The 12,819-nt window shown below is 30.1% G+C and overlaps 2 protein-coding genes across 2 annotated transcripts; both read left to right on the forward strand.

Annotated features, from left to right (window-relative positions):
• The first annotated feature begins 3,062 nt into the window (after window positions 1-3,062).
• LOC117906026 (flavonol synthase/flavanone 3-hydroxylase-like) lies at window positions 3,063-5,824 on the forward strand. Its single transcript, XM_034818955.1, has 3 exons — window positions 3,063-3,596; window positions 4,770-5,097; window positions 5,398-5,824. Exons 1-3 carry the CDS (start codon window positions 3,130-3,132, stop codon window positions 5,608-5,610), a joined length of 1,008 nt encoding a protein of 335 aa, XP_034674846.1. The 5' UTR covers window positions 3,063-3,129; the 3' UTR covers window positions 5,611-5,824.
• A 4,617-nt stretch (window positions 5,825-10,441) lies between these two features.
• Window positions 10,442-11,916, forward strand: LOC117907623 (flavonol synthase/flavanone 3-hydroxylase-like). Its single transcript, XM_034821225.1, has 3 exons — window positions 10,442-10,964; window positions 11,247-11,574; window positions 11,645-11,916. Exons 1-3 carry the CDS (start codon window positions 10,498-10,500, stop codon window positions 11,855-11,857), a joined length of 1,008 nt encoding a protein of 335 aa, XP_034677116.1. The 5' UTR covers window positions 10,442-10,497; the 3' UTR covers window positions 11,858-11,916.
• The last annotated feature ends 903 nt before the right edge of the window (window positions 11,917-12,819 follow it).

Here is a 12,819-nt window from a genome sequence, read left to right on the forward strand (position 1 = left end):
GTGCTTTGAGATATTTTGCACTTTCTGTGTTTTCAACTTTTCAAACACTACCATTATTGAAAGGGAGCGGAAAACACATATGAGATGAGGGTGGAAGTATAAAATTCGTATATAAGAAATAAAAATGTTTGTTAAGCTTTGTATTTTCTCGACATATTCAAGCTACTATCGAGTTTTGACATGATTTTTTATCGAACTCCATTGTTATTTTGTCTTGCTCATGGCATATCGCTCTGTATGTCATAGGTACTCATAGCTGAAAGTTATCGCCATATAATGTCTTATTATCGTATCATGTATGTCAAGATGTTAATAAACCACCCCTGTCAAAATGAAGATTGATGAAATGATAGAAAAGTTCAAAGGAACAGTGGGTTTTGACTCACTAATTTGAAAAAAATTTAACAATCACATATATTTTAAAATATTTATAAATGAATAATCATAAAAATGATTTATAAAAATTGGTTTTTTTTTTAATATTTTTTCAAATTAGTGAGTCTTAACTAGGTATTAGAATTATAAAAAATGACAATAGTCTAGCACTTATCCAATCACACTATATTGAAAAGATATTAAAAAAAAAAATTAATCACTATAATTGTAAGTTGGTATATGCACCTTTTGACTCAAACGTGAGGTTATATTCTAATATTGAAAAGGCAGTACCTCGATTAGAATATGGTTATGTTGTGGGTGTCTTATGAATGCTAAAACATGTACAAGAACTGGTATGGCTTTTTCTATTAGAAAGTTAAAATACAACCAAAATTACAATGATACATTTTACTAAATATTAGATGATTGATCAAGATGATCATAAATGAATAGTTAGGTTTGGTGGAGCAGCAGGATCACCATGGTTGCAAGAGAAGCCAAGTGGTTAAGGAATTTATTAATGGAAATTATTGTTTGGCCTTAGCCAATGCCTTTAATATCTATATGTTGTGACAGGTTGCTTGTTGAAGGGCATATAGCTAAATTTACAATGTATGGTCATTACAATTGACTTTGTAAAATCAAGACACAGGCTTAAGACATAGCTATGTGAGACAGTTACTCACCAGTGGAGTAATTACAATTGATTTTGTAAAATCATGCCAAAATTTGGCACACCCCTAGATGAAAAGCCTTGCAAGGGATTTAGTATGGAAAATATAAAGAGGAATGAGACTAAAGCCAACATCTATTATATCACCAATAATGGAACCTTAACCTAATGCTTGAAATATCACATCCTTAGGTTCAAGGAGTAAAAGTATAACATATGTTGTGATTACAAGCGCTATAATATTAATGACATGTCTCAAAAGTAAAAGAGCTCGATACTTGTAATATGTAGGAATGACAACAGGATGGGTTCGGGACAGGTCTCCCCCATCCGAATCCCGCCCCGTTTATTAAAAAAATAATTCTCATCCCTGTCTTGTTTAAAAAATTAAACGGTGCGGGGCGGGGTGGGTATGAGAGTTTAGCTTTTTTTTTTTTTTTTTTTTTTTTTAAAAAATTACTTTTAAAATTTTTAATTACATTAAAATAAATATATTTTATAAATAATAAAATTATTATATTTTTTATAACTTATTTTATTAAAATTTTTATTATTATCTATATATTAAAAATAGTAAAATTAAATTAATTTTAAAATTTAAATTAAATTTAATTTTATATGTAAACGGGGCGGGATGGGGCAATACCTGAACCCGCCCTGAACCTGCCTGGGTTTTAAAAAAAAAAATTTCATACCCGTTTATTAAATTTAAACCCCGTCCCATTAGGGGCGGGTACTCGAAAAAACCCGCCCCGTTGCCATCCCTAGTAATGTGAAGGTTAATAGTGAATATTGTGATAACCAGAGGGACATTCTTGATAAGCCTCCGGATGTGAGTGTAGGGAGTGGTACCCTTCCTATGTAACTTGGTTACTTACTAGCACTCATGATAACAAAATATAAGACTTTACATATAAGAGTTAGAAAGATGTCTTTCTAAAGATATATAGGACCTTACATAAATGGGTATGTAATAACGTGATGCGACCCAAATTGAATGAGTGTGATGTCCAAAAAATGCAACCTTAGATTAAAATGTGCTTTGAAATCTATAAAAGAGGGCCGAGGGGTGACCATTGAATTCATTCATTCAACCATCAAATTCTTCGATTCTTTCCATCATTTCACAACTTTTAGCATTATATTTTCTTCATGAATCAAAATTTTTATGTACTTTTATTGTAAAAAAACATTATAAAGATTTTTGACAGGCTAGTTATATTTTGAGGATATTTGGGATCTGCTTTCATCAATGTACAATGGAGGCCTACAAGCATAGCTTCATTGTATCTTGGAGGCATATTTGTTATACTCGTGCATTACAAAGTTGGTGCCCAAAGTGACTCTCTACTACACCTTGAAGCATTCTAATTCCAATTTTATTATTTGCATTATCTGCTTTCACACATCATCAATTTCAATATCATGGTACCCACAATTTTCTCTAGTGGATGATAGCAAAGTTAGAAGTATGAGAAACGACAAAGTTAGAGATTTAAGGAAGAATATTATCAAAAAAGAGAGTTGCCAGCAAGTTGTCATTTTCCCATCTTTGTAGCTAGTTAGTTTCTGTTGTTCAAACAGATCTCACTTTTCTCCATCACTCCATCTCCATTTTGAATATTTATTTCAAAAGTTACCCAAAATGTGTATACTTTAATAGTCACAACCACCTCTTTAAACCAAACCTAAACTCAATTATGCGATTTCTACAGCAGATTAAGAATTGTCGAATTGGGAAATCTGTATGGCGTGGCTGTTGATGGTCCGGCTGCACCGTCCATTTCAAGAGTGATGAAGAGATGCATTAATAAGATCGCACCAATAGGAAAACTACCCTCATGGGCAGGGTTGGTAAGAGCCATTATGCGAACATCCTCGTCACACGTCACCCTTTGGTTACCGCCTTTGAATTACTTGGCTTCCCCTTGTACGCGTGCTTTCTTTCTCGCCCTTCCATGATGACTGCTCGTCCTGTGATTCATTAAGAACAGGCTCTATAAAAGTTGGATCAGACTTCAGAGAAGCCCAAACCCAAGACAACACAGAAGAAAGAGTAAGAGAGAGAGGGAAGCAGTATGGAATTAGAGACAGTCCAAGCCATTGCCTTTTCGTCCATGTCCGCGGGCACCATCCCTCCCGAGTTCATAAGGTCTGAGAAAGAGCAACCTGCTATCACAACCTTTCATGGGTATATCCCGCAAGTCCCCACCATTGATCTCAGTGACCCAGATGAGGAGAAGCTCACGCGTTTGATTGTCGAGGCCAGCAGCGAGTGGGGGATGTTCCAGATTGTGAACCATGGCATTCCCAGTGACGTTATCAGCAACTTGCAGAAAGTTGGCAAGGAGTTCTTTGAGCTCCCACAAGAGGAGAAGGAACTTTATGCTAAGCCTCCTGACTCCAAGTCTATTCAAGGCTATGGAAGCAAGCTTCAAAAAGAAGTGGAGGGCAAGAAAGCTTGGGTCGATCACCTCTTCCATAACATCTGGCCTCCTTCTGCCATTGACTATCAGTTCTGGCCTAAAAAACCACCTACTTACAGGTTTGAAACATTCGTCAATGTAGCTATTTTTTTTTCCTTTTTTTTGAAAATAAAAATAAAAATGCTGATTAACACACGTCTCACACACACAGGGTTAAGTAATATTAATGTACAAGTCTTAACGTCTTCAATATAACGTGGGAGTAGGCATGATATATATAGAACGTTTGGAGATCACCTTTTAAAAATCCCGTTGGATATGCGTAGGAGACCCAAAAAGGATCTCAAAATGTAAAGTTAAATAAAAAATTACACTGAAATATAAATATGAGATAGATGGTGTTTGATAAAATTTAATAATTAAATTTAAGTTAAATTATATTTAATATGTTTGATTTAATATTTATTATTTAATTTTTTTAAAGTAAAATTAATTTAAAATTGATTTTAAATCAGTCAATTAATATATTTATTTTAATTGATTTAACTAGTATTTACATTTTTTAATTTTAAAAAATAAATTTATTTATAAAACATCATATTTAAAGTATTATAAATATATAAATAATTATAAATGTTTATCATAAAAAAATAAGTCATGAATATAAAATTATAATTTAAAATATACTTTCACTAATATAAATTATCGTGAAAAAAGTGATTTAAAATTAAAAATAATTTAATTATTTTAATTTAATATTTAAAATGAAAATAATTTTAAATTATAATAATTTATTAAATAATATTAAATTAATTTATCAAACACTCACTTTATAAAATGATGAGAAGATTTTCTGAACAAAATCTCTTTGTATTTTTTTTTTTAATTTAAAAGGCATTATTATTATTTGTCCTTGTGATTTTTTTTCCTTTCTATTTATTTATGGTTAAGTGTTCAAAGTGGTATTATTGTCAAAGAAATAATAAAGGTAGCATATTTTCATTGGACCGTACACGTTTCTGATATTTCAATGGTTCATATGTTGGACACATTGCATTTTTAGTTATCGTACACTTGTCTAATTTAAAAATGACCTTCATATTTCCCGATCGAAAAGGATTTTTTTTTTTTTTAATAAAAATACCTTTCAATAAATTAATTTGGTTTATTTATGTTAGATTTACAGTTTTAAAATATAGATTTTATTTTTTCTTAAAAAAAAAAAATGCATAAATGAACAACTAGAGTGAGTAGATCCATACATGTCTTTATAAACATTGTTGTAATTGCAGAGCTGCGAACGAGGAGTATGCAAAGTGGCTGCAAGGGGTGGCAGACAAGCTGTTCGGTCGTCTGTCACTGGGGTTAGGTCTGGGAGAGGGTACGTTGAAGGAAAGCGTCGGAGGGGATGAATTGTTGTATCTTCTGAAAATAAATTATTACCCACCATGTCCTCGTCCAGACCTGGCTCTTGGGGTGGTTGCCCATACTGATATGTCCGCCATTACCATTCTTATCCCAAATGAAGTTCAGGGCCTGCAGGTTTTTAGAGACGATCGTTGGTTTGATGTCAAGTATATATCCAACGCTCTTGTCATTCATGTCGGTGACCAGTTGGAGGTACAAATTGAAAGACTCGATTTCAATTTATCGTCTCGGCTTGAATTAGATTTGCAAAAAGCAACTGTGATTTAAAACTCACGTTGAAAAAAAATCTACAATCAATTTTATTATTATTTTCTATGTGTAGGAAGGCACACTTTTCCCACGTTATTAATAAAGGTTCAGGCGTGAGGGGCGGTGCCATAATAATGGGCATCCCCTTTCTGGGCTATTGGGTTCGTAGGGGGTCATAACTCCTAGCTAGCCATGATTAGCCGTAATCATATTCTATACTAATACTATGATGCATGAACCCAGATCTTGAGCAACGGAAAATACAAGGCGGTGCTTCACAGGACGACCGTGAACAAGGAGAAGACGAGGATGTCATGGCCGGTGTTCTTGGAGCCACCGTCTGATCAGGTGGTAGGGCCTCTTCCTCAGCTTGTCAACGAAGAGAATCCTGCTAGGTACAAGACCAAGAAATACAGTGATTATGTGTACTGTAAGCTGAACAAGATTCCACAGTAGGTGAAGCCAGTGAGTGTTGAATGGATAATGTATTGCTTTGCCACTGATATTGTTCAACACACTAGAACAATTGCTTTATTTGTTGCTGCGTGAGAATTAAGAAGAAGCTTTGTGATCTGCTTTTTAGTTAGTTTTGGTGGTTGTATGTGTCTTCAAGTTCCCGACCCTATGCGATTACCAGATTTGCACTTAATTCAATAAAATCTTTTATCTATTTGATTATCTTTACACGGCATCATTATTAAAGAGTATAATATATATTTTAAATCAAAATTTATATTTAATTTAAAAAAAAAAGTAATTCGATATAATTATAATATCATAAATTCTTGACTTAGAGGAAATGGCCAAATGAAGTCGTTGAAGCAATAAATTCATCATATAGGATCAAGAAATGGGCCTGGCGTGGACGTGGAGAGATATCAAACACGCATTTTGCATGGTGTGAATACATTTGATTTTGTCCTATGTATTGATGGAAGGAAATCATTTTCTCATATTTAATTAAAATATCAACATATTTTAAATTATTTAACTTTATATCAAAAAATTTAAATAAATAAAACAAGTTTTAAATAATATATAAAAAATATTAATTTTAAAATTATTTTTTATTTCTTTCCATTCTCTTTTCTTTTTTATATCATACATAATCTTACCTAATTTATACTAAGTGAAGTGTATGTGTCCACGCTACCCCTTCTGAAAAAGAATAATTATTACAAATATAATAATTTTTGAAAACTAATTAAAATATTATAGATCTTAAATTTTAAAATACAATGATAATATATATATATTAAATGAAAAAAAAAATCTTATTTTATAATTATTTTAAGATTGGTTGGGGTTACCAAACAGTTAGGCCTTAAGAATTCTATGACTCTCCAGTGGTCATCTTCATCATTGTATTTGTACTCTTCTTCTATCTACTTGTACTCCAATTTTCCAAAAGCTTTTTTTTTTTTTTTCTTTTTAAATATAAAAATTAAATTAAATTAAATTACTCATCCATTATACTCAACCCCATAAATATTAGATTTTTTTTAAATAAATATAATTCAAATTAAATAAAATTTATATATATTTAAATTATTTCATCTTTATACTAAATAATTAAAATAAATATTGATAATAACATTATTAAAATATTTTTAAATAACTTACTATAAGTCTTTATCCATAAAATATTATAAATGGTTTTTAGTACTTCTTAAATTTCATCAAAAACTTAATTTTTCTTTAATTATATATGGTTGTATTTTCTAGAACACGTCATTCAATTCGTGTTATTAAGAACACGATAATTAATTAGTTTTTCTAAAGAATGGTGTTTAGTTCATAAAAGGGCTCTTCCATTAATGACCCCTTCACAAACAAAAATAAATAAATAAATAAATAATGAAAAAGAAAGTGAACCCCTTTCTTTTTCTTTCTTATGCTTCCATCTTTGCTATTCAAATTAATAAAAGAGAATTGGGGGACCAAGATAGTGGGGGTACGAAATTGATTGGTATCCTTAACTAAAGTAGCTATGTAGTTGGAAATTTGAATGGATATTTATGAATGAGAAGTGAGAACAGCAGCAAATTAATTATTTAGAAGTGAAATAAATTTGTGCCTTTTAAAGTCTTACATGTTTTTAGTACCAGCTGTCTCACCACCTATCATAATCAATACTGAAAGTAATAGTGTAGGTGAAAAGCATCAATGTGAATTTCATGGAAATATTAAAGAATTGTGATATCAATATGAAAATTAATTAAAAACACTCAAATTTAATAATAAAAATATTAAATCATTGTTATTTTAAAAAATATATATAATAAAATTAATGATATTAATCAATATTGTCAATAATAATTATATATATTTCTTTTTTTAAGTAAATAAGAACTCTACTTTTCATATTCACTTATGCTAAAATCCAAAATCTCATTTGCTGTTTTTCTAGGAAAAAATATAATAGTTGGGCACTGGGGGCGGTTAAGCAAATATCCCTGGATGATGCCAAAATCCAAAATCTCGATGGAAAGAAGGAAAATTTCACCAAGATTTTCAGTCATAATTGTGGGAGCAGTGAAATACCCCGCCAGAGATGTGTCCGGGGAAAAAGGAGACACCTTCGACCAAGACCCGGACAGATGGCTCCTCTGGACGAGACGACATTAATTGGGAGTACGTCACGTAACGTTAACAAACCTAAGGGAGAATTGTGTTTTCGGCGGACCCGATAGCTTATAAGATATTAAAAGATATGTCCTTTAAATTTTTATATATTAAATAGTGATATACTAAAATACCTAATGATATTTCACAATAAGTTTTTTTTGTGTTTATTACACTATTATTCATGCAATCATAATAATTTTATTTTAATAATATGAATTTTTCATTATTTTTAATTTTTTTTATAAATAATTAAAAATCAACATTATTTTCTATTTTAAATTATATATAAAAAAATTATGTTCAAAAACTATTTTAAAAAATACTTTATAAAAATGGTAATATGATTTATATTTTTTTATATTTTCTTTTGAAAAAATATTTAATTAAAAAATAAAAACTATTTTTAAAAATAAAATTGAAAACCGTACTATTTTTTATATGAAAATAATAATAAAAAAATTAAATTTCATTCATTGATTATCCATTTTTATTTTTTTCATTAGTTATTTTAATAATAAAATAAAAAATATAGTATGTTTACGATTAAACAAATAAATTGATCACTTATGTGTTTTTTATGGGACTATCTTTTACATAAAAAATAATTAAATAACTAAATTATATATATTTATTACTATTTTTAATTTTATTTTTTTGTCTAATAAAAAATTTTAATATACCCATAATTAACAAAGTAATAAATCAATTGTGCATATTTTAATCTATTAAAATAAATTACTTTCTAATTTAAATAAATAAAATGAAATAAGTAAATAAATTTGGGGTTATTTCTATTTTTAACATATCTTATATCAATATTTTTTATGGTTAAATAAATTTTTTATTTTTTATTTCTTTAATTCCAAAAATAAAATAAAATAAATAAATAAATTTGGTATTTTCGAACTAATCTTATATTTGTATTTCTTATAATTAAATAAATTTTTTATTCTTTTTTCTTTATTTCAAAAAATAAAAGGAAATAAATAAATAAACTTTGCTTAAATAAATAAACTAACTGTATAAGGTAAATGTTCAATTGGACAAGACAAATGTTTTAATTGTACAAGACAAATGTTTTAACTATACAAGGGATATACAATGTTATCATTTGTGAAAGATTTTAATCAATTTTGGTTATTTTTATTTTTGGTCTTGTCATATAAGGATTGCACACTCTTAAGGTACACATATTTCTATTACACACTAACTTTATTTAACTCGCACATGATAATTCGAATACTTATCTCACTAATGATGTTTGAGAGAAAATTTTGTTTTTCCATTTTCCACTATTTTTTTAAACAAACGAATGAAAACATGGTTAACCTACCTATGGTTACACATTGAGTAGGAGGTATATGGAATTTGAGTCACTGTACAATGTATTTACACTAAGTGTACATGAAAAATATATTAACTGTACAAGGGTATACAAGACTATTATTTGTGAAATATTTTAAGTGATTCTGAAAAACTTGTTTGTTTATTTCCCCTCACCGGGATAAAAGACATTCCTTACACATATTGGTTAAGCATACATTCATCTCATGCACTTTATCTAATTTGTATATGATCATATGAATAGGTATCTCACTTATGATGATTGTAAAACAAAATTATATAACAACTTTTCTTCTTTTTTAAAACTAAACCAATGCAAATATGGTTAACTGACCTATTATAAGATATTCATGAGATGATGTATAAAATTTGAGTTATTGTACAAGAGTATTACACTAACTGTACAACACAAATTTACTAATTATACGAGGGTGTACAATACTACTTTTTGTTAAGGATTTCAAATGATTTTGAAAAACTTTCCCATTTTTTTCCACTCAAGAATTGTTTCAAATTTTATTTTTAAATTTCATCATCAAAATTTTGTAATTATATATTTTGTTTTTGTAGTTTTAGTAATGTATTTCTTTCCACTATTTTTTTTATTTTATGAAATTTTATCCAAATGAATCTATATTTAAAATTATAAGCATATTTATCAAATTTTTTATTAAGATTATCTTTAATTATTTTAATATATTTATACTCATTTATTTAAAAAATGAAAAACTAATTTTTTTTTTTGTAAACATGTTCTATTACCTTTCAAGTAAAAAATTAGATAAGTTTGAAAGTGAATAAAAAAAAAAAAATTAAATATCACTTTCAATAAGATAAAATTTTATATAATATATTTTATTTGAAATTTAATTTTTAAAGTTTAACTAAAAAATTGTATTGACAATTTTCTTGTTATGAGTCAAAACACTTTGCATTAATTTATATAGATAAGAAATGTTATTAATATAATATTAGAACTTCGTATATTATTAGTTATTTTTTTCAATAAATTTATTTTTTTGAAAATTTTAAAATAAAAACATTAAAAATTAATAAACTAAAAGGATATTTGAAATTTTGGATGACAATATTTGGAAAGCATGGGTACGAATTAATAAAAAAAAAGACTGCACGAAGAGGCTCACGTCATATTGTTTTTGTACAATTTTTTATTCTTTGAAATCAATTAAATCTGCCATGTCAACCTTCTATTTTGGAAATGCAGTTTGCTTTTCCTTGAATCTGGGCTGATTTTTCTTATCAAATAAGTTGAATCTTTCGATGGGTGGGTGGGTTTTTAGTGAAATTCCAAATATGCATGGGAATTGGTAATAAAGGCTACAGCTTGTTGAAACCTGGTGGTAGGCGATAATGGACATGGAGAGGGTGCAAGCCATTGCCTTTTCCTTCATGACGGAGGGCCGCATCCCACCAGAGTTCATTAGATCCGAGAAGGAACAACCTGCCATCACAACCCTTCATGGGTATGACCCTCAAATCCCCACCATTGATTTCAGCGACCCAGATGAGGACAGCCTCACAAGTCTCATTGCCGAGGCTAGCAGGGATTGGGGGATGTTCCAGATCGTGAACCATGGCATTCCCACTCACGTTATCAACAATTTGCAGAAAGTTGGTGAGGACTTCTTTGCCCTCCCGCAAGAGGAAAAGGAACTTTACGCCAAGCCTCCCGATTCCAAGTCTATTGAAGGCTACGGAACAAGGCTACAAAAAGAAGAGGAAGGAAAAAGAGCTTGGGTTGATCACCTCTTCCATAAGATCTGGCCTCCTTCCGCTATTAACTACCAGTTCTGGCCCAAAAATCCTCCTTCTTACAGGTCTGGAGATTAGCGCATCGCACATAATATCACCCAAAAGCAGGCGCATTGCATGTTTTGGAATCCGTACCATTTCTATATTTCCAGTGTCATTTATACCCTTAAAATATACAGTCAGTCTTGAAATTCTTTATTTTCAATTTCAAGGCTTCTGTTATTGTTTCTTAATTTAGGCAAACATGATGCTAATGCTATGGAAATGAGTGATTTAGGCAGAAATCCGCATGATAATTGTCCAGAATTTCAATATTGCTTGGATTAACTTGTTAAGATTGATAGCAGGGATGCGAATGAGGCGTATGCCAAGTGCCTGCGAGGAGTGGCAGACAAACTGCTTAGTCGATTGTCGGTAGGGTTAGGGCTGGGAGAGAAGGAGCTTAGGGAGAGTGTAGGTGGAGATGAATTGACGTACCTTTTGAAGATTAATTATTACCCACCATGTCCTCGCCCGGATCTGGCTCTTGGCGTGGTTGCCCATACTGATATGTCAGCCATAACCATCCTTGTTCCGAATCATGTTCAGGGGCTTCAACTCTTTAGAGATGACCATTGGTTTGATGTCAAGTATATCCCTAATGCCCTTGTCATCCACATCGGCGATCAGCTGGAGGCCAGTCTCTATCTCTCTCTCTCATATATGTATATATAAAGATTACATAACAGCGCTATGTTATGTGCAGATTTTGAGCAACGGCAAGTACAAGAGTGTGCTCCACAGAACAACTGTAAAAAAGGATATGACCAGAATGTCATGGCCGGTGTTCTTGGAGCCGCCGCCTGAGCTGGCTATAGGTCCTCTTCCAAAGCTCATCAGCGACGACAATCCACCAAAATATAAGAAGAAGAGGTATTGTGATTATGTATATTGTAAGCTTAACAAGATTCCCCAGTAAATTAACCCAACCAAGCATTGTGATCAATCTTGTATAAGGAGATTCAATGTTTTATTTAATCCTTTTCCAGTGTACATGCATGCGTGGGATTTCCACTGATTAAAACGTGATGAGTCTTCCAATGAAATGAAGGGATTCAAAATCATGCTTGTCATCTTAGCTTTCCATAAATCTTGTTGACCAAAGCTAATAAAAGGTGACACTAGATAATTAAATTTTGACAAGAATGAAAATTATCATGGTCTGTCTCATTCAAATATGGATAAGTTAGGAAGAAAAATATTGGAAGGAATTAAATTTTCTTATCCGATTTGTAAAAATAAAAAAATAAAAAACATAAAGAATTATTTTTTAAAATTCTTCCTTGTTTATATTAAACAATTTATAAAAATAGAAAACAATATTAAACTTGAGTTAATTTTTATTTTATTTTTTCCTAAATTTATTTCCATCTTCATGATGAAGATGACAACCGGTATTCGTGTTATTTGTGTTCTACAATTACATGAACTATCTGTATATAAAAGAACTTGAAAATGACATGAAGACAGATCACCAACATTTGTGTTCTACAACTATACATGAACCATTTGTATATAAAGGAACTTGAAAACGATCTTGTTATATATATAACCATGATGAAGACGATAACCAATATTCGTGTTCTACAACTATATATAAAAGAACTTGAAAAGATAATTTTTCGGTTAAACAGGAAACCAATGAAAAATACTACACGTAGAAAACTGCATAATTATAGATATAAGAGACGGACCTTCTAGAGCCCATTGAGAATCACATTGCACCAACAATATATATATATATATATATATATATATATATATATATATATATATATATATATATATATATATTGTTTTTGTAATAATATATAATTCTGAATACAGATAAGAAAGGAATAGTTCATATGATATTTATTGAAGTGTGGCCGTTACCCTGAA

The sequence above is a fragment of the Vitis riparia genome, chromosome 18 (assembly GCF_004353265.1).
Source record: "Vitis riparia cultivar Riparia Gloire de Montpellier isolate 1030 chromosome 18, EGFV_Vit.rip_1.0, whole genome shotgun sequence".
Lineage (NCBI taxonomy): Eukaryota > Viridiplantae > Streptophyta > Magnoliopsida > Vitales > Vitaceae > Vitis > Vitis riparia.